Raw genomic sequence first — 21,650 nt, 5'->3', positions numbered from 1 at the left:
AGACCTCAAAGCTACAGTAGCTATAAAAATATAAAAGTTTATTTTTCTTAGTGGTTCTATCCATGCAGTCATTCAGGGATTCAGGTTCCTTTTCATTTCTTGCTCCACCTTCCCCTTGGGTATGACCAAAGCTGGATCATAGGCATGTGTTATGTTCCAGCTCATAGGCAAGGAAAGGATGTGGGGGAGCCCCCACCCAGACCCCGTGTTGGCATATGTCACTTCTGACCACATTCTGTTGTCAAGAACTCAGTCCATGCTGCACCTGGATGCAAGGGAGCTGAGATGGTGCCCAAATGCAGTGTTTTTTCTTCTTCTTCTTCTTTTTTTTTTTTTTTTTTTTTTTGCTTTTTATTAGTTTGTTTATTTTTGAGATAAGGTCTCATTCTGTTACCCAGCCTGGAGTGCAGTGGTGCAATCAGAGGTCCCTGCAGCTTCGAACTCCTGGGCTCAACCGATCCTCCCACTTCAGCCTCCCAAGTGGCTCGGACTACAGGTGTGTGCCATCATGCCCAGCTAATTGTTTTTGTTTTTGATGTTTTATTTTTGTAGTGAGGGGTCTTGCTATATTGCCCAGGCTGGTCTCAAACTCCTAGCTCTAAGTGATCCTTCCACCTTGGCCTGCCAAAGTGCTGGGATTACAGGCGTGAGCCACTGTGCTGGGGTCCAAATTCAGTTCTGTTACAGCGGAACAGATTTTGGCAGGCAGCTGCCACTCTCAATTTCATGTATTTTCCTTTGCTCCACCTTCCATCCGTGTCTTCCCCATGGGGGCCAAGCCCTTCTCTATAGGGGTCCTTCAATCCCAGCTCTGCCTGGCTGGGTGTCCTCAGGCAAGTGACTCAGCCTCTCTGAGTCCTCAGTGTCTTCATCCATCAAGAGGGCTAATCCAGGACTGGGGTGCAACCTGCATGAGCATCCCTCTGGCCTGGCTGGCAGCCCCCAGCCAGACGTGTGGTTCAGGCCAGAACCTGTGGCCTGGGGGGCCCCAGAAGGCCCAGCTCCTCAGGTGTGGGCAGGAAGTGCTTCTCATACCCAGAGTCAAGCGGGGCGGTGGCCTGGGGGTGCTGGGAGGACTCCATAACCGGCGGGGGCTCCATCTCCTCCACTTCCAGGATGGGCAAGTCCCCAAGGGGCTGGGCCTCAGGTACTTGCTGGGAAGAGATGAGCCTGTAATCCTGCCCCGGCCTCCCCGACCCACACCTCACCCCCTCCCCACTGCCCCAGGACTCCCCAGTCCCCCAGAGGGCTCCGACTAGCCGGCCCTTTGACTCACCTCCATGTGGGGCTGGCCTGAACTGCTGTTGGCAGGATCAGGAACTTTCTCCCAGACCCAGCGGGGCAGCACTTTGTGCCTTAGGTGGTAGCACCTGGCAAGACAGGAGGAGTCAGGGCAGCAGATCCAGATGGCCAGATGCCCCAGCCCAGGGTGCAGGGTTCATGAATGTGACTGCGCCCTGAGGCCTCCCTTCAAGCCCCCTGGAAGCTCAGCGAAATGCCCAGCTGCCTTCCCCACGTGGGTAGAGATGCATGTATCCGACAGCCTCACCTTCCAGAGGTGGCCAGGCTCAGGCCACACCCCAACAGGAACAAGCCCCACAAGAATAGGATGCCCGGCAGAACTTTCCACCTCAGGGTGTTATCTGGTAGGGTAGGAAAGAGATCATTCTTAATTTTTTTTTTTATTTTATTTTATTTTTTATTTTTATTTTTGAGACAGAGTCTTGCCCTGTCACCCAGGCTGGAGTGCAGTGGTGCGACCTCAGCTCACTGCAACCTCTGCCTCCTGGGTTCAAGCAATTCTCTCTCAGCCTCCCAAGTAGCTGGGATTATAGCCGCACACCACCACACCCAGCTAATTTTTGTATTTTTAGTAGAGACGGGGTTTCACCACATTGGCCAGGCTGGTCTCGAACTCCTGACCTCAACTGATCCACCCGCCTCGGCCTCCCAAAGTGCTGAGATTACAGGCGTGAGCCACTGTGCCGGGCAATTCTTAATTTTTTAAAGACAGGGTCTTGCTTTGTTGCCCAGGCTGGAGTGCAGTGGTGTAATCCGTGTACTGCAGCCTCCAACTCCTGGGCTCAAGCGATCCTCGAGCCTCAGCTTCTCCAGGAGCTGGGACCGCAGGCGCATGCTACCACATCCAGCTAATTGTTTTATTTTTTGTAGAGAAGGGGGTCTCACTATGTTGCCCAGGCTGGTCTCGAACTCCTGGGCTCAAGTGATCCACCTGCCTCAGCCTCCCAGAGTGTTAGGATTACAGGGGTGAGCCACCGCACCCAGCTTCCAAGTAATGACTCCAGATGCTACCTCTCCCCCCTGTGGAGTACATCCCCTCCCTGTGGCAATCCCATCCCAACCCCCCTACCTGGTAGATGAAGCCGGAGGATGGGACCAGGAGGGCCCTGTCCAGCGATGGTAGATGCTGTCACCCACAGCTCACAGGGACCCCAAGGAAGGTCAGGCAGGGTGACACTCTGTGTGTTGCCACTCACTGGAGAACACAACCAAAGATGTTGGGGAGGTGGTCAAGCCTACCACAGGGCCTTTGCATGTGCTCTTCCTGCTGTCTGCAACACTCTCTCCCAGGTATCCACATGGCTCCCTCCTCATCTCTTTTAGGTCTTTGCTCAAAGGTCACCTCTTCTGTGAGGCTTTCCTTGACCCCGCTCTATTTGAAATTGCACCCCCTTCACCACCCACCTTCCTTGATTCTCTCTTTTTTTTTTGACATGGAGTCTCGCTCTGTAACACTCTGTTGCCCAGGATGGAGTGCAGTCATGTGATCTCAGCTCACTGCAACCTCTGCCTCCTGGGTTCAAGCAATTCTACTGTCTTAGCCTCCTGAGTAGCTGGGACTACAGGTGCCCGCCACCACATCTGGCTAATTTTTATATTTTTAGTAGAGACTGGGTTTCTCCATATTGGTCAGACTGGTCTCAAACTTCTGACCTCAGGTGATCTGCCCACCTTGGCCTCCCAAAGTGCTGGGATTATAGGTGTGAGCCACCTTGCCCAGCCCCTTGCTTCATTCTCTACTCAGCACTTATCACCATCTCATACACTGCTTAGATATTATTTAGTTTGTCTTTGCATGATCTTGGCTCACTGCAACCTCCACCTCCCGGATTCAAGCAATTCTAGTGCCTCAGCCACCTTCTGAGTAGCTGAACTACAGGCTGTGCCACCATGCCTGGCTAATTTTTGTATTTTTAGTAGAGATGAGGTTTCACCATGTTGGCCAGGCTGGTCTCGAACTCCTGACCTCAAGTGATCTGCCTGCCTTGGCCTCCCAAAGTGCTGGGATTACAGGCGTGACCCACCATGCCGGGCCTTCTATATATATTTTTAAAATTATATATAGGCCGGGCGCAGTGGCTCACACCTATAATCCCCGCACTTTGGGAGGCTGAGGTGGGTGGATCACGAGGTCAGGAGTTCGAGATCAGTCTGACCAACATGGTGAAACTGTCTCTACTAAAAATACAAAAATTAGCCGGGCATGGTGGCATGCGCCTGTAATCCCAGCTACTCAGGAGGCTGAGGCAGGAGAATTGCTTGAACCTGGGAGGCGGAGGTTGCAGTGAGCTGAGATCACGCCATTGCACTCCAGCCTGGTGACAAAGCGAGACTCTGTCTCAAAAAAAAAAAAAAAAAAAAAAAAAAAAAAATGGAACCATACCACGGAATTTTAACATCCTTTTATCTTTTTCACTAATAAAATATGACAAGCATCTTTCAATGTCAATAAATATAGATTGGCATCCTCAAGGATTGGCATCCTTGGCCGAATGAAAGCTCGTTACATTGATAGCCAAGAGGGAATTGAGGACACCATGTATGGTCCCTGGGCCAAAGAGGCCCACGTGGGGACAAGGGGTGGGGCTGACTGATGGGTGGGTCTTGTGAGGGCTGGGAGGACAGGTCGGCAGGCAGGGAAGCTCACCATTCATGCAGACGGAGGGGCTGGTTCCACTCTGTGCACACAAGGTGTAGTGGGTGAGGTGGCCTCGAAGCTGGTGCCTTGGGACCTCTCCCCACGCTATGGCGGGGGTCCCTGGAGGGGCATCTTGGAGTCGCCAAAGCGTTGGCCCCACTAGGGGTGCTGGGGAGGAAGGCAGTAGGTCAAGGTCGGCCTGGGTTACAGAAGCCCCCCCATCCTCCAGCCCCACTCTTACCTAATTCCTCCCTGAACCCCCAGACGGAGGGTGCAGAGGCCAAGCCTGAAGCAGAGACTGCGGTCACAGTGATTCGATAGGGGACCCCGACAGTGAAATTCCCTGAGTGACAAAGAAATAAAGACCAGTTAGAGTTGGCTCTCCTTCCCATGCTCATTTCCTAGGTGTCTTCACTGGGGTCCCCAGAAGGACACCCTGAGATAAGGATCTGACTGTAAGTCATTTATCTAGGAGGTAATCCCAGAAAACCCCAATAGGGCAGTAGGGGAGTGAAATGGGGAAGGAACAGGTTCTCACTGTGGACAACTGAGACGCAGTCCCATGGGGGACCTCTAGGGGCCAGCAGAGAGCAGGCATCGCAGAGTCAGCCCAGCTCAGGGGGACGGAGCTGGGGTATTTATCCACCAAGCCTCATTAGTCATGCTGAGGGCTGTTCCTGAGGGCTCTTAACTTCTCAATATTTCCATCTTGCTTCTCTGGCAGGCAAAATGCCTCAGTGACCAGAAAAAGCCCTTAGGCCAGGAAACAAGTGTGGGCAGCTGGGAGAGAGGCCTAAAAGCTCTGAGGTGTTCAAACAGATATGAACAGGCAACTGACAGCACCTACCATGGTAGCTGAGGGTGCTGCACTCTCTCCTCTAAACCCTATCACATCCACATAGCCTTCCCCAACTGGGAATTTTCCATAATTGGGCCTTCGCTTCTTTGGTTCATATATCCTTGTGGGTCTTGGGACTGTGTCCTAAATTTCCCACCCAACATCTTTGCAGTTCTTCCAAGTTCATTAATTAATTAATTTATTTATTTATAAAGATTTCTTGCCAGGTACGGTGGCTCATGCCTGTCATCCCAGCACTTTGGGAGGCCAAGGCAGGTGGATTGCCTGAGCTCAGTTCAAGAACAGCCTGGGCAACATGGAGAAACCCCACCTCTACAAAAAATACAAAAACTGGCTGGGCTTGGTGGCGCATGCCTGTAATACCAGCTCCTCAGGGCGCTGAGGTGGGAGGATTGCTTGAGCCATGGAGGTCAACGCTGCAGTGAGCTGAGATCATGCCACTGCACTCCAGCCTGGCTGACAGAGTGAGACTCATCTCTTAAAAAAAAAAAAAAAATGCCGGGTGCAGTGGCTCATGCCTGAAATCCCAGCACTTTGGGAGGCTGAGGAGGGCAGATCACAAGGTCAAGAGATCGAGACCATCCTGGCTAATATGGTGAAACTCCGTTCCTACTAAAAATACAAAAAAAAAAAAAAAAAAAATTAGCCGGGCGTGGTGGCGGGCGCCTGTAGTCCCAGTTGCTTGGGAGGCTGAGGCAGGAGAATGGCGTGAACCCAGGAGGCGGAGCTTGCAGTGAGCCGATATCGCACCACTGCACTCCAGCCTGAGCGACAGAGCAAGACTCCAAAAAAAAAAAGGGCCAGGCATGGTGGCTCACCCCTGTCATCCCATCATTTTGGGAGGCCAATGCGAGTGGATCTCTTGAGGTCAGGAGTTTGATACCAGCCTAGCCAACATGGTGAAACCCCATCTCTACTAAAAATAAAAAAATTAGCTGGGCATGGCGGTGGGGGCCTGTGATCCCAGTTACTCCCCAGAGGCTGAGGCACGAGAATCGCTTGAACCCGGGAGGTGAAGGCTGCAGTGAGCTGAGATCACACCATTGCACTCCAGCCTGGGTGACAGAGCCAGCCTCCATCTCAAAAAAAAAAAAAAGAAAAGAAAAGAAAAGTTAGGCTGGGCACAGTGGCTCATGCCTGTAATCCCAGCACTTTGGGAGGCCAAGGCAGGCAGATCACTTGAGGTCAGGAGTTGGAAACCAGCCAAACCAACATGGTGAAACCCCGTCTCTACTTAAAAAAAAAAAAAAAAAAAAAATTAACCGGTTGTGGTGGTATGCTCCCGTAGTCCCAGCTACTCGGGAAGCTGAGTCACGAGAATCACTTGAACCCAGGAGATGGAGGTTGCAGTGAGCTGAGATGGCACCATTGCACTCTAGCCTGGGCCACAGAGTGGAATCTTGCCTCCAAAAAGCAAAAAAAAAAAAAAAGTCTCGTGTGAATTCACGCTATTTATTTATTTATTTATTTTTTGAGACTGAGTCTCACTCTGTCACCCAGGCTAGAGTGCAGTGGCGCAATCTCGGCTCACTGCAACCTCCACCTCCCAGGTTCAAGCGATTCTCCTGCCTCAGCCTCCCGAGTAGCTGGGACTACAGGCGTGTGCCACCACGCCCCACTAATTTTTGTATTTTTAGTAGAGACGGGGTTTCACTATGTTGGCCAGGCTGCTGTCCAACTCCTGACCTCAGGTGATCCGCCCCTTTCGGCCTCCCAAAGTGCTGGGATTACAGGCATGAGCCACCAAGCCCGGCCATCACGCTACTTTAATCATAGCACTCGCTCTTACAAGTCCACCCATCCGTCTGCTCTAACAGCGGGGATGGAGACCCAGGTGTCCCAGGGCCTCACCTGGTAACAGAGCACTGAGGTTCCCAGGGGGAAGCCGGAGCCAGTTGAGTTTCTCCAGGGGGTCCCCATCTCGAGCCCAGTCCACTACATGCTCCAGTGGCTCCCCAGGCCCCGGTCGCCAGGTCACCAGTAGCTCCGTGCTCCCAGCGATGCTGCTGACTGCCACGCTACGGGGGGCAGAGGCTGAATCTGGAGGGTGGAGAGAAGTCTCAGCTGCCCACTCAGGAAGTCACTTCCCACCCCTCCAGGGTGCCGAGCTGAGGAAGGTCACAGTCTCTTACCCAAGCAGACCAAAGAGAGGTTGGTGAGAGGCTCCCAGCTTGTGGCGTTGACAGCGGACACCCTGGCCCACTCCGCCCCACTGGGAATTAGGGAGCAGCAGCAGGTAATTCCTTCTGGACTCAGCTCACGACCTCCAACCCAGAACCAGACTTTGTAGCTCACCTGCACACAGGGCCCTGGGGCCTGAGAGATGAAGGGAAAAAGGGTTAATGTCTCCCATTAATCACGCACATATATGTGTCTCCCTGAGGTCACCTGATAAACCACCGGTCAGTGAAGCATTTTTTGTTTGTTTGTTTGTTTGTTTTTTGAGATGGAGTCTTCATTCTGTTGCCCAGACTGGAGTGAAGTGGTGTGATCTCGGCTCACTGCAAACTTCACCTCCCGGGTTCAAGCGATGTTCCTGCCTCAGCCTCCTGAGTAGCTGGGATTACAGGCGCCCGCCATCACGCCCGGCTAATTTTTGTATTTTTAGTAGAGACGGGGTTTCACCATGTTGGCCAGGCTGGTCTCAAACTCCTGACCTCAAGTGATCTGCCTGCCTCGGCCTCCCAAAGTGCTGGGATTACAGGCGTGAGTCAGCAAACCTGGCCAGGTGCAAAATTTAAAAGGGAGTGGGGGATACCAAAAACCCAATAAGTGAGATAAATAATATTTTAATGCAGTATTGTAATAAATGAAAATTAATGCCTAAAAACCCATGACAAACAAAATATCAAGTTTTTTTTTTTTTTTTTTTTTTGAGACAGTCTCGCTCTGTCGCCCAGGCTGGAGTGCAGTGGCGCCATCTTGGCTCACTGCAAGCTCTGCCTCCCGGGTTCACGCCATTCTCCTGCCTCAGCCTCCCCATTACCTGGGACTACAGGCGCCCGCCACCACGTCCGGCTAATTTTTTGTATTTTTAGTAGAGACGGGGTTTCACATGTTAGCCAGGATGGTCTTGATCTCCTGACCTTGTCTCTTAAAAAAAAAATCTGCCCGTCTCGGCCTCCCAAAGCGCTGGGATTACAGGCGTGAGCCACCACGCCCAGCCATCTTTTTTTTTTTTTTTTCTTTTTGACATAAATTCTCACTATCGTACAGGCTGAAGTGCGGTGGTGCAATCATAGCTCACTGCAGCCTCAACATCCTAGGCTCAAGTGATCCTCCCACCTCAGCCTCCCCAGTAGCTGGGACTATAGACGCATGCCACCACACCCCGCTAATTTTTTTTTTTTTTTTGAGACAGAGTCTCATTCTGTCACCCAGGCTGGAGTGCAGTGGCGCAATCTGAGCTCACTGCAACCTCCCCAGGTTCAGGAGATTCTCCTGCCTCAGCCTCCTAAGTAGCTGGGATTACAGGTGCCTGCTACCACGCCCGGCTAATTTTTGTATTTTTAGTAGAGATGGGGTTTCACCATCTTGGCCAGGCTGGTCTTGAACTCCTGACCTTATGATCCACCCGCCTCGGCCTCCCAAAGTGTTGGGATTACAGGCGTGAGCCGCTGCACCCGGCCCCTGGTAATGTTGTATTCTCTGTATAGATGGGTAGCTTGCTATGTTGCCCAGGCTGGTCTCGAACTCCTGGCCTCAAGTGGTCCTCCTGCCTCAGACTCCCAAAGTGCTGGGATTACAGGTATGAGTCACCCACTCGGTCCAAAATATCAAGATTTTAAAGTAAAAACAGGATTTGATCCTGCACCTGTGCGACCCTACCCTGCTCACCTCCCTAACCCTGGTCTTGGTTCCAACCAAACTGTATTTCTGAAAACAGGCAGTTGGTCCTTGAACTCTAGTTTGCTGATTTAATTTTTTAAAATATCGGCCAGGCACAGTGGCTCACACCTGTAATCCCAGCACTTTGGGAGGCCGAGGTGGGCAGATCACCTGAGTTCAGGAGTTCGAGACCAGCCTGGCCAACATGGTGAAACCTCGTCTCTACTAAAAATACAAAAATTAGCCAGGTGTGGTGGTGGGCGCCTATAATCACAGCTACTCAGGAGGCTGAGGCAGGAGAATCGCTTGAACCCAGGAGGCGGAGGTTGCAGTGAGCCAAGATCGCCCCATTGCACTCCAGCCTGGGCAACAAGAGCGACACTCCATCTCAAATACATAAATAAATAAAAGATATTGGATTGTGTGGTCTAAGAAGGTAGAAGACCACACCTGTCATCGTGTTCCTTTGCTTATTTACTGAGAGCAAGGGTCAAGCAATGCCACCTGGCACATAGCAGGTGCTTCACAGATTTGAATCAGTGAGGATAATTGCACCTTGTCAGCCATTTTATAATACCTATTTTTTTTTGGTGAGACAGAGTCTTGCTCTTGTTGCCCAGGCTGGAGTGCAGTGGCTCGAGCTCAGCTCACTGCAACCTCCACCTCCCAGGTTCAAGCGATTCTCCTGTCTCAGCCTCCTAAGTAGCTGGGATTACAGGTGCCTGCCACCAGGCCCAGCTAATTTTTGTATTTTTAGTAGAGATGGGGTTTCACCATGTTGGCCAGGCTGGTCTCGAACTCCTGACCTCAAGTGATCTGCCCACCTGAGCCTCTCAAAGTGCTGGGATTACAGGCATGAGCCACCATGCCCGGCCTATTAATACCCTTTTGATACTAGCATTTAAACTCTTAGCACAGGCCAGGCGCGGTGGCTCACGCCTGTAATTCCAGCACTTTGGGAGGCCGAGGTGGGTGGATCAAGAGGTCAGGAGTTCAAGACCATCCTGGCCAAGATGGTGAAACCCCCATCTCTACTAAAAATACAAAAATTAGCCGGGCATGGTGGGGGGGCACCTGTAATCCCAGCTACTTGGGAGGATGAGGCAGAGAATGGCTTGAACCTGGGAGGTGGAGGTTGCAGTGAGCTGAGATGAGATCACGCTGCTGCACTCCAGCCTGGGCAACAGAGCGAGACTCCATCTCAAAATAAATAAATGAATAAACTCTTAGCACACTGTGTTATATTTTCTGGAGCTGAGCTCCAGTCTCGCTGTCAGGTTTTTGCATCTGCTGCCCCTGCCCGGAATATCTGCACCCATCCTTATGGCTCAGACCTGTCGGAAGCAGCTGACATTGGTGGAGACTTGCTCCATGCCCCACGCTGTGCTGACCGCTTTAGCAACCCATCCTTGAATCTTCGAAGCAACCTCAAGGGGGCAGCATGGTAAACTCTGTCTTGTTTATGTCATTGGGTTTTGTTTGTTTGTTTTTTGTTTTGGAGACAGAGTTTCACTCTTGTTGCCCAGGCTGGAGTGCAGTGGTGTGATCTCGGCTCACTGCAACCTTCACCTCCTGGGTTCAAGCGATTCTTCTGCCTCAGCCTCCAGAGTAGCTGGGATTACAGGCGCCCACCACCACTCCCCGTGAAGTTTTGTATTTTTAGTAGAGATGGGGTTTCACCATGTTGGCCAGGCTGGTCTCCAACTGCTGACCTCAAGTGATCCACCCTCCTCGGCCTCCCACAGTGCTGGGATTACAAGCGTGAGCCACTGCATCAGGCCTTATGTCATTGTTATTTAGGGGTTTCCTAACACGTGCAGAGAAATGTAACTGGTGCCTGAAGCTCACCTTCCATAGAAGCAAAGGTTCCTCTCCTCCAGGCGTCCCACAGAGGTTCCCTGATACCCACACATCTTTTGGAGCTGGCAAGGATGAGGAAACGGGGGAACAAATGAGTGGGACATGATTGGACAGACTTCTGGGGGTGGGAGGGGCGTGGATTGAGGGCAAGCCCAGATGTCCTCACCAGAAGGTGGTGTCTGGAAGGACAAAATGGGGCTCCACTCGCCCCACAAATCCTCTTCTTTCTCCATCCGGCAGCGGCCATACACTTTGTAGCCAGTGGCTAGCTCCAAATCTTGGATCTCGACAGGGGCCAGGGGTATGGTCTTCAGCTCCGGTTCCAGCTGGGGGAGAGACAGGCGAGCGTGATGGGCCCAGGGCCTGAGTCAAGGATATTTGAACTTATCTTTTTTTTTTTTTTTTTTTGCCTTTGTTTTTCGTTTTGAGACAGTCTCGTTCTGTGGCCCAGGCTAGAGTGCAGTGGTGTGATCTTGGCTCACTGCAACCTCTCCCTCCTGGGTTCAAGCAATTCTCCTGCCTCAGCCTCCTGAGTAGCTGGGATTACAGGCACCCACCACCACACCTGGTTAATTTTTTTTTTTTTTTTTGAGGCGGAGTCTTGCTCTGTCGCCAGGCTGGAGTGCAGTGGCACGATCTCAGCTCACTTCAACCTCTGCCTCCTGGGTTCAAGCGATTCCCCTGCCTCAGCCTCCCAAGTAGCTGGGATTACAGGCACACGCCACCATGCCCAGCTAATTTTTTGTATTTTAGTAGAGACAGAGTTTCACCATGTTGGCCAAGATGGTCTCGATCTCCTGACCTCGTGATCCGCCCGCCTCGGCCTCCCATAGTGCTGGGATTACAGGTGTGAGCCACTGAGCCCAGCCAATTTTTGTATTTTTAGTAGAGACGGGGTTTCACCATCTTGGCCAGGCTGGTCTTGAACTCCTGACCTCAGGTGATCTGCCCACCTCGGCCTCCCAGAGTGCTGGGATTAGAGCTACTGTGCCTAGCTGGTACTTGAACTTATCTGTCAGCAGAGTGAGCAACCATTTGTATTTGCCCAGGACCAAGGGGGTTTCCAGAACGTGGGCCTGTCAAAAAAATTGCCACAGTCCCGAGCAGACACAGAAAAGGTGGCCACTCTATGTGCTAGGTATAGCAGGAAGTGGTAACTTCTATTATTATCTCGTTTTACAGACGAGGGAACTGAGGCCCAGAGAGGGAAAGTGACTAGCCCAAGGTCACAGAGCTGGTGTGCTGGAGCTGAGCACTGAGGTAGTCAGATTCCAAAGTCTGCATCTCAGCCGGGTGAGGTGGCTCACGCCTGTAATCCCAACACTTTAGGAGGTGGAGGCGGGTGGATCACCTGAGGTCAGGAGTTCGAGACCAGCCTGGCCAAATAGCGAAACCCCATCTCTATTTAAAAAAATACAAAAACTTAGCTGGGCATGGTGGCACATGCCTGTAATCCCACCTACTTGGGGGGCTGAGGTGGGAGAATCGCTTGAACCTGAGAGGTGGAGGTTGCAGTGAGTTGAGATGGCACCACTGCACTCCAGCCTGGGCAACACAGCGAGACTCCGTCTCAAAAAAAAAAGGGGGCCGGGTACAGTGGCTCACGCCTGTAATTCCAGCACTTTGGGAGGCCCAGGTGGGTGGATCACCTGAGGTCAGGAGTTCAAGACCAGCCTGACCAACATGGAGAAACCCCGTCTCTACTGAAAATACAAAATGAGCCGGGCATGATGGCACATGCCTGTAATTCCAGCTACTCGGGAGGCTGAGGCAGGAGAATCGCTTGAACCCAGATGGTGGAGGTTACAGTGAGCCGAGATCATGCCATTGCACTCCAGCCTGGGCAATTAGGAGCAAAACGCCGTCTCAAAAAAAAAAAAAAAAAAAATTCTGCATCTCAGTGTTGCTCTGAATTGCATGAATAATCACAATTCTCAACTCTTCTTCTTTTTTTTTTTTTTTTGAGACGGAGTCTTGTTCTGTTGCCAGGCTGGAGTGTGGAGAGCAGTGGCACGATCTCAGCTCACTGCAACCTCCACCTCCTGGGTTCAAGTGATTCTCTCCTGCCTTAGCCTCTCAAGTAGCTGGGACTACAGGCACCCACCAGCACGCCCAGCTACTTTTTTGTATTTTTAGTAGAGATGGGGTTTCACCATGTTGGCCAGCCTGGTCCCGAACTCCTGACCTCAGGTGATCCACTCTCCTTGGCCTCCCACAGTGCTGGGATTACAGGTGTGAGCCACTGCACCTGGTCAGATTATTTTTTAACTTCTTAGAGACGAGTCTTGCTATCCTGCCCAGGCTGGTCTCAAACTCTTGACCTCAAACAATCCTCCTGCCTCAGCCTCCCAAGGTGCTGGGATTTTAGAAATGAGCCACTGTGACCGGGTGATAGATTATTTTGGCAGGAGAAAAAAAATTTTTTTTTTTTTTTTGAGACTGAGTCTCTCACTCTGTAGCTCAGGCTGGAGCGCAGTGGCCCAATCTCAGCTCACTGCAACCTCTGCTCTCGGGTTCCAGTGATTCCCCTGCTTCAGCTTTCAGTAGCTGTCGATTACATGCGCCCACCACCATGCCTAGGTAATTTTTGTATTTTTAGTGGAGATGGGATTTCGCCATGTTGGCCAGGCTGGTCTCGAACTCTTGACCTCAAGTGATCCATCCCCCTCAGCCTCCCAAAGTGCTGGGATTACAGGCGTGAACCACCGCGCCCGGCCATGGGAGGAGAATTTGTAGCTGAACAAGAGGCACATGCAGGCATTTTGTGTGGGATGCATACAGGCTCAGGGGCAGGCACAGAATGAGTCCTGGGCTGGGTCTCAGATTAGGAGATGTTGCCTCAGTTCCTGCCCGGAATAGGGTGGGGAGAAAAGGACCCCAGCACTCACCAGGGTCCAGGCCGCCTCCTGACATCTTCGGTAGTGGAACTGGCAGATCAGAACTTTATGAGACGGCCACGTAGGTGGGGCCCAATGGACAGTGGCCTCCAGGGGGTCATCCTCGGAAAAGTCCACGTCAGGGCCCAGCCGGGGGGCGTTTGGCTTCACTGGGGAAGGGAAACTAGGGTGTAGTGAGCCACGTCCTCCAAGAGCACCCACCCCGCATAGAGCGCCCACCCTCCTGCCACGTTACTTTGGGTTTCTAGGTTCACGAAGACGGGGGGCCAGAGAGGCTGGCCTGCCTTAGTGCCCCAGACAAGGAGTTTGTCAGACATGGTGAGCTGTTCCCGAGGAATGGCCACCCAGCTCCGTCCGGCTGCCACTGCCACAGTCTGGATTTTGTTGGAACGGCTGTGAGGAGAGAGGCGGGGATGAGATGTACACTCGGCTAGAGCCAGGGCCACTGATAACCACCCTTGTGCCAACAGAGTGGCTGCAGCCTGCTCTGCTTGGGTTCAAATCCCACCTCTGCTGCTTCAGAGCTGTGTGACCTTGAGTAAGTGACTTAACTTCTCTGTGCATCAGTTTCCTCATCTACAAAATGAGGGTAATAAAAGTAACTGCTCTTTTTCTTTTTTTTTTTTAAGACAGTCACCTAGGTTGGAGTATAATGTCGTGATCTTGGCTTACTGCAACCTCTGCCTCCTGGGTTCAAGTGATCCTCCCACCTCATCCTCCCAAGTAGCTAGAATTATAGGCGTGTGCCACCACACCTGGCCAATTTTTTTGTATTTTTAGTAGCGATGGGGTTTCACCATGTTGGCTAGGCTGGTCTCGAACTCCTGACCTCAAGTGATGCACACACCTCGGCCTCCCAAATTGCTAAGATTACAGGCATGAGCCACCATACCTGGTCGTAACTGCTCTTTTCTCTCTCTCTTTTTCTTTCTTTCCTTCCCTTCCTCTCCCTCTCCCTTCTTTCCTCCCTCCCTCCCTTCCTTCCTTTCTCTCTCTTTTTTTTTTTTTGAGACAGATTTTTGCTCTTGTTGCCCAGCTTGGAGTGCAATGGTGCGATCTTGGCTCACCGCAACCTCTGCCTCCCAGGTTCAAGCGATTCTCCTGCCTCAGCCTCCCTAGTGGCTGGAATTACAGGCATGCGCCACCACTCCTGGCTAATTTTGTACTTTTAGTAGAGACAGGGTTTCTCCATGTTGGTCAGGCTGGTCTCGAACTCCCGACCTCAGGTGATCCGCCTGTCTCAGCCTCCCAAAGTACTGGAATTACAGGCGTGAGCCACTGCGCCCGGCCCTTTCCTTTCTCTCTCTCTCTTTTTTTTTTTTTTTAGAGACACGCCCTCACTCTGTAACTGGAGCAGTGCGATCATAGATCACTGCAACCTTGAACTCCTAGGCTCAAGCAATCCTCCTGCCTCAGCCTCCAGAGTAGCTGGGATAACAGGTGTGCATCACAACGTTCAGCTAATTTTTAAATTTTTTGTAGAAATGGGGTCTTGCTATGTTGCCCAGGCTGGTCTCCTCTAACTCTTGGCCTCAAGCAGTCACATACTGAGACCCCCATCTCTACAAAAAATGTTTTAAAAATTAGCCAGGGGTAGTGGCGCGCACTTGTGCTTCCAACTACTTGAGAGGCTGGGGTGGGAGGATCGATTGAGCCCAGGAGGTTGAGTTGCAGTCATGCCACTGCACTCCAGCCTGGGTGACAGGGTAAGACCCTGTCTCAAAAACAGCAACAAAAGCACCATATATAGAAAGAGAGAGACAGGCCAGGTGCAGTGGCTCACGCCTGTAATCCTAGCACTTTGGGAGCCCAAGGCAGGTGGATCACGAAGTCAAGAGATCGAGACCATCCTGGCCAACACGGTGAAACCCCCGTCTCTACTAAAAATACAAAAATTAGCTGGACGTGGTGGCACGTGCCTGTAATCCCAGCTACTCGGGAGGCTGAGGCAGGAGAATCGCTTGAACCAGGGAGTTGGAGGTTGCAGTGAGCCGAGATCGCACCACTGCACTCCAGCCTGGCAACAGAGCAAGACTCCATCTCAAAAAAAAAAAAAAAAAGAGAGAGAGAGAGAGCGAGAGGGTCTCACTCTGTTGGCCAGACTGGTCTCGAACTCCTGGCCTCAAGCAATCCCCCGCACCATCCCCCTTGGCCTCCCAGTGTTGGGATTACAGGTGCAGGGACATCACGCCCAGCCTGAGGAGACATTTGAATAAAGGCCTGAAGGAGATGAGGACAGAACCATGCAGTAGCTAGAAGAACAGCATTCCAGGAAGAGGAAACACAGGGTGCAAAGACCTGGAGGCCAAACTGTGCCTGGTGTGTTTGACAAATAGTAAGAAGGGGCCAGGCGTGGTGGCTCACGCCTGTAATCCCAGCACTTTGGGAGGCCGAGGCAGGCGGATCACTTGAAGCCAGGAGTTGGAGACCAGCCTGGACAACATCGTGAAACCCCGTCTCTACTAAAAATACAAAAATTAGCCGTGTGTCCTGGCAGACGCCTGTAGTCCCAGCTACTTGGGAGGCAGGAGAATCACTGGAACCCGTGAGATGGAGGTTGCAGTGAGCTGAGATTGCGCCACTGCTCTCCAGCCTGGGCAACAGAGTGAGACTCTGTCTCAAAAAAAAAAAAAAAAAGTAAAAATAAATATATAAATAAGGAAATGAAATCAGTTTGTCCAACGGACGTGTCTTCCCAATGCAGCACTGTTCACAACAGCCAATATATGGAATGTGTCCATCACCAGATGTATGGATCAAGAATATGTGGGGCCGGGCACGGTGGCTCATGCCTGTAATCCCAGCACTTTGGGAGGCCAAGGCAGGCAGAGTTTGGGTCAGGAGTTCGAGACCAGCCTGACGAACATGGCGAAACCCCATCTCTATTAAAAATACAAAAATTAGCCGGGTGTGATGGCGCATGCCTGTCATCCCAGCTACTCAGGAGGCTAAAGCAGGAGAATCGCTTGAACCCTGGAGGCAGAGGTTGCAGTGAGCTGAGATCATGCCATTGCACTCCAGCCTGAGCGACAGAGCGAGACTTTGTCTCAAAAAAAAAAAAAAATGTGGTATACATACACGATGGAATACTATTCAACCTTAAAAAAGAAGAAAATACACTGTGCGTGGTGGCTCACGCCTGTAATCCCAGCACTTTGGGAGGCCGAGGTGGGTGGATCACTTGAGATCAAGAGTTTGAGATCAGCCTGGCCAACATGGTGAAACTCAGCTCTACTAAAAATACAAAAATTAGCCAGATGTGGAGATGCGCACCTATAATCTCAGCTACTCGGGAGGCTGAGGCACGAGAATCGCTTGGACCAGGGAGGCAGAGGTTGCAGTGAGCTGAGATCGCGCCACTGCACTCCAGCCTGGGTGACAGAGCCAGATTCTGTCTCAAAAAAAAAAAAAAAAAAAGGAAATCCTGTCATTTGTAACAACGTGGATGGAAATGGAGAACATTATGTTGCGTGAAATAAGACACGGAAAGACAAACACCACATGTTTTCATTGATACGTGGAATCTAAAACATCTGAACTCCTCCTAGAGGCAGAGTAAACTGGTGACTACAGAGGCTAGGGGGAGAAGATGGCCAAAGAGTACAAAATCTCAGGCTGGGCATAGTAGCACCTGTAATTCCATTATTTTGGGAGGGCAAGATGGGAGGATCGCTTGAGCTCAGGAGTTCGAGACTACCCTAGGCAACAGAGCAAGACTCTGTCTCTACCAAAAAAATTATTTATTTATTTACTTTTAAAATTATTCTTACTTTTTTCCCTCCTCTTCCTCTTCTTCTTCTTCTTATTCTTTCTTTCTTTTTTTTTTTAATAGAGACGGGTCTCACTATGTTGCCCAGGCTGGTCTCCAACTCCTGGGCTCAAGCCATCCTCCTGCCTCGGCCTCCCAAAGTGCTGGGATTACAGACGTGAGCTACCACTACAAAAAATTTTTAAAAATTAGCTGGTCATGGTGACACATTCCTGTAATTCCAACTACTGGGAAGGCCGAGGAGGGAAAATGGCTGGAGCCCAGGAGTTTGAGGTTGCAGTGAGCTATGATCGCACCACTGCACTCTAGCCTGGGTGACAGAGCAAGACCTCTTCTCAAAATAAATAAAATCAATACATAAATCAATAAAACTAAAATAAAAATAGAAAAGATGCAGCTTCTCTGACTCCTCCTCCCTGTACCAATTAAAACTAGGCCCCCCGCCAGGCTCAGTGGCTTCGCCTGTAATCCCAGCACTTTGGGAGGCCCAGGTGGGTGGATCACCTGAGGTCGGGAGTTCGAGACCAGCCAGACCAACATGGAGAAACCCCATCTCTACTAAAAATACAAAATTAGCCATGCATGGTGGCGTGTGCCTGTAATCCCAACTACTCGGGAGGCTGAGGCAGGAGAATTGCTGGAACCCGGGAGGCGGAGGTTGCAGTGAGCCGAGATCGCGCCATTGCACTCCAGCCTGGGCAACAAGAGCGAAACTCCATCTCAAATAAAAAAAAACTAGGCCCCCTTCTGGAGGTGAATGGTAACCGGGATAGCACCATGGGAATGTACTTAATGCCACTGAACTGGACACTTAAAAATGGTTAAGATCGTAGATTTTGGCCAGGCACAGTGACTCACACCTGTAGTCCCAGCACTTTGGGAGGACGAGGGAGGTGGATCTCTTGAGGCCAGGAGTTCGAAAGCAGTCTGGGCAACATGGTAAAACCCTGTGTCTACTAAAAATATATATTTAAAAAATTAGCTGGGCATGGTGTTGCATGCCTGTAGTCCCAGCTACTTGGGAGGCTGAGGTGGGAGGATCACCTGAGCCTGAGAAGTCGCTGCAGTGAGCTGACTGCCCCACTGCACTCCAGCCTGGGCGACAGGAGTAAGACCCTGTTTCCAAAACAAATTTTTAAAAATATCGTAAGTTTTATGTTGTATGAATTTTTTTTTTTTTTTTTTTTTGAGACGGAGTCTCGCTCTGTCGCCCAGGCTGGAGTGCAGTGGCGCGATCTCGGCTCACTGCAAGCTCTGCCTCCTGGGTTCACGCCACTCTCCTGCCTCAGCCTCCCGAGTAGCTGGGACTACAGGCGCCAGCCACCACGCCCAGCTAATTTTTTTGTATTTTTAGTAGAGACGGGGTTTCACCGTGTTAGCCAGGATGGTCTTGATCTCCTGACCTCATGATCCACCCGCCTCGGCCTCCCAAAGTGCTAGGATTACAGGCTTGAGCCACCGCGCCCAGCCTTTTTTTTTTTTAGACAGAGTCTTGCTCTGTCACCCAGGCTGGAGTACAGTGGCACGATCTTGGCTCACTCCAACCTCTGCCTCCCGAGTTCCAGCGATTCTCCTGCCTCAGACTCCCGAATAGCTGGGGCTACAGGCATGTGCCACCACGCCTGGCTAATTTTTGTATTTTTAGTAGAGACTGAGTTTCACCATGTTGGCCAGGCTGGTCTCCAACTCCTGACCTCAGGTGATCTGCCTGTCTCGGCCTCCCAAAGTGCTGGGATTACAGGCGTGAGCCACCGTGCAGGGCCTGTTGTGTGTATTTTAACCATTAATATTAAAAAGAAAAAAAAATCCAGGACCTCTGTCTCCCATTCTTATCTTTCATTGACTCTTTTCCTCTTCCCTCACTTAGCCCAATTTGAAATTATGAGTTTCCAGGTATGATTCATCATGAAGAAACACATGGAGTCCTTGGACTGTGGGCAGGGCTTTCTGTCTACCTCTTTCACTGCAGCATCCCCAGCACCACACTGAATAATCTTTTAACATGCTCAGAGAGGTTAAGTGACTTGCCTAATGTCACACAGCAATAAAAACCAGGTTCACATTATGAAGCAACTTTCTCCTTGCCAAGCACCTAACTCTTTGAATCCTCAGACTTAACCTTCAGAGGCAGGTTCTGTTATTATTTCCCTTTTTTATTTTTTATTTTTATTTTTATGTTTTTGAGATGGAGTCTCGCTCTGTCGGCCAGGCTGGAGTGCAGTGGTGCAATCTCAGCTCACTGCAACCTCCGCTTCCTGGGTTCAAGCAATTCTCCTGCCTCAGCCTCCTGAGTAACTGGGATTACAGGCATGCACCACCACATCGGCTAATCTTTGTATTTTTAGTGGAGACAGGGTTTCACCATGTTGGTCAGGCTGGTCTTGAACTCCTGACCTCGTGATCTGCCCGCCTCGGCCTCCCAAAGTGCTGAGATTATAGGCGTGAGCCACCACGCCAGCTATTTTTTATATTTTTTAATTTTTTTGAGACAGAGTCTCACTCTGTCACCCAGGCTGGAGTGCAGTGGCACGATCTTAGCTCACCGCAACCTCTGCCTTCTGGGTTCAAGTCATCCTCCCACCTCAGCCTCCTGAGTAGCTGGAATTACTACAGCTGGTCTTGAACTCCTGACCTCAAGTAATCTGCCCACCTCGGCCTCTCAAAGTGCTGGGATTATAGGTGTGAACCACTGCACCTGGCCTATTTCCCTTTATTTATATTATATTTTATATTTTTAAGAGACGGGCTCTCGGCCAGGCACGGTGGCTCACGCCTGTAATCCCAGAACTTTGGGAGGCTGAGGCGGGTGGATCACCTGAGGTCAGGAGTTCAAGACCAGCCTGGCCAACATGGTGAAACCTCCCCCCTCTACTAAAAATACAAAAATTAGCCAGGCATGGTGGCACATGCCTGTAATCCCAGCTACTCTGGAGGCTGAGGCAGGAGAATCGCTTGAACCCAGGAGGTGGAGGTTGCAGTGAGCCGAGACCACACCATTGCATTCCAGCCTGGGCAACAAGAGTGAAACTCCGTTTCAAAAAAAAAAAAAAAGTGACGGGCTCTCTAAAACTCTGAACTCCTCCTGGGCTCAAGCGATCCTCCCGCCTCGGCCTCCCAAAATGCTGGGATGACAGGTGCAAACCACCTCTCCTGGCCCTATGATTGCTATTTAATAGAGAAATGAAAAGGAGACTCAAAGAGGGAAAGTGACTTGCCCAGGGTGACACAGCAAAGAAACGAGGGAAGCTAGAATTGAAGGAGTGGAGGAGTATTGGGGGAGGGGGGCAGACTCCTGGGACTTTCTTTTCTTTTCTTTTCTTTTTGAGACCGAGTCTCCCTCTGTCCCCCAGGCTGGAGTGCAGTGGCGAGATCTGGGCTTACTGCAACCTCCGCCTCCCGGGTTCAAGCGATTCTCCTGTCTCAGCCTCCTGAGTATCAGGGACTACAGGCGCGCGCCACCACCCCTGGGTAATTTTTTTTTTTTTTTTTTGTATTTTTAGTATAGACAGGGTTTCACCATGTTGGCCAGGCTTGACTCCTGGAACCTTTCAACCAAAGCAGCCTGGGGCCTGAGCGGCCACCTCCAAAGCCTGTTTCCCCACGTCACCTCCCTGTACTCACTACTTTTGGCTCTGGAGGTGTAACTCGGAGGGGGCTCCCAGGTCCCCAAGAGGCTCCCACGAGCAGTTCAAGTCGCCCAAGGGTCCAACTCCGTAGCACTGCAGTGGCCCGGCGCTGCCTGGAGAGGGAGTCAGAGGGTCTCAGGAAAGGGGGTCGAATCCCCCCCTTCCGCCTGCACACCCCAGAACTTGGACTTCTGACAATTGCAAGGTGGGGGGGCTTAGGGACATGAGCAGCAGGAAGGGAGGCGCTAGGCACCCCTGCCCGGGCTCCGTGCAAACCCCCCCTTTCCCTGTGCTCGCCACATCCTGTTAACCACCCAGAGAGCTCCCCCACCCCGCCCCGGGGCTCCGGTTCGACCTCGCTGCCGCCCATTCCCCAGTGTCGCCGGGTCCCTGCCCCGGGAGGAGCCGAGTGGCGCCTGCACCTCTACCGTTCGCTCTGCATACGCGTGGCTTATCCTGGAGCACTGGCGCCTTCGCGGGGAGCGCAGCGGCAGCGCCCGGGACACGAGCTCCCTCCAGCACTCACCCTGGGGACGCGTCCGCTGGAAAAGCACCCACAACAGAGTCAGCAGCGCCAGCTTGGGCAGCGGCCACGGCCAGAAAGGGGCGCCCCTGCCTCCCCGCATGGCGTCCCTCGGGAGCCCCGAGTCGGGCCCAGCCTTGCCGGGTCCGCGCGGCCGCGCTGCTCCTCTTCCAGCTCTGGGTACAGCGCCCGAGGCGGCAACGGGAAGCCGAGCCACCCCTGCAGGCCGCCTCCGCACCTTTCGCTCCGGGTCCCCGCCCCTTCCCCGCGACGGAAAGTCCCCGGCTGGGGCTGCTTGAGGGGGAGTGGGGAGGCGGCCTGGGCGTCTGGGGTTGGGGGCCTCCGAGG

General features: G+C 51.9%; 1 protein-coding gene across 1 annotated transcript; it reads right to left on the bottom strand.

Annotated features, from left to right (window-relative positions):
- Positions 1-21: 21 nt before the first annotated feature.
- Positions 22-21,636, bottom strand: IL27RA (interleukin 27 receptor subunit alpha). Its single transcript, XM_024351894.3, has 14 exons — positions 21,306-21,636; positions 20,775-20,892; positions 13,620-13,777; positions 13,376-13,533; positions 10,654-10,813; positions 10,476-10,549; positions 6,932-7,115; positions 6,651-6,839; positions 4,182-4,283; positions 3,950-4,108; positions 2,372-2,497; positions 1,550-1,643; positions 1,277-1,370; positions 22-1,154 (listed from the first exon to the last, which is right to left on the bottom strand). The coding sequence occupies exons 1-14, from the start codon at positions 21,403-21,405 to the stop codon at positions 960-962; spliced, it is 1,911 nt and encodes a 636-aa protein (XP_024207662.2). The 5' UTR covers positions 21,406-21,636; the 3' UTR covers positions 22-959.
- Positions 21,637-21,650: the final 14 nt, after the last annotated feature.

This window comes from Pan troglodytes, chromosome 20 (genome assembly GCF_028858775.2).
Source record: "Pan troglodytes isolate AG18354 chromosome 20, NHGRI_mPanTro3-v2.0_pri, whole genome shotgun sequence".
In the NCBI taxonomy this organism is placed as follows: Eukaryota; Metazoa; Chordata; class Mammalia; order Primates; family Hominidae; genus Pan; species Pan troglodytes.
The sequence above is the reverse complement of the archived record's forward strand: the minus strand, read 5'-3'. Positions and strand labels throughout refer to the sequence as shown.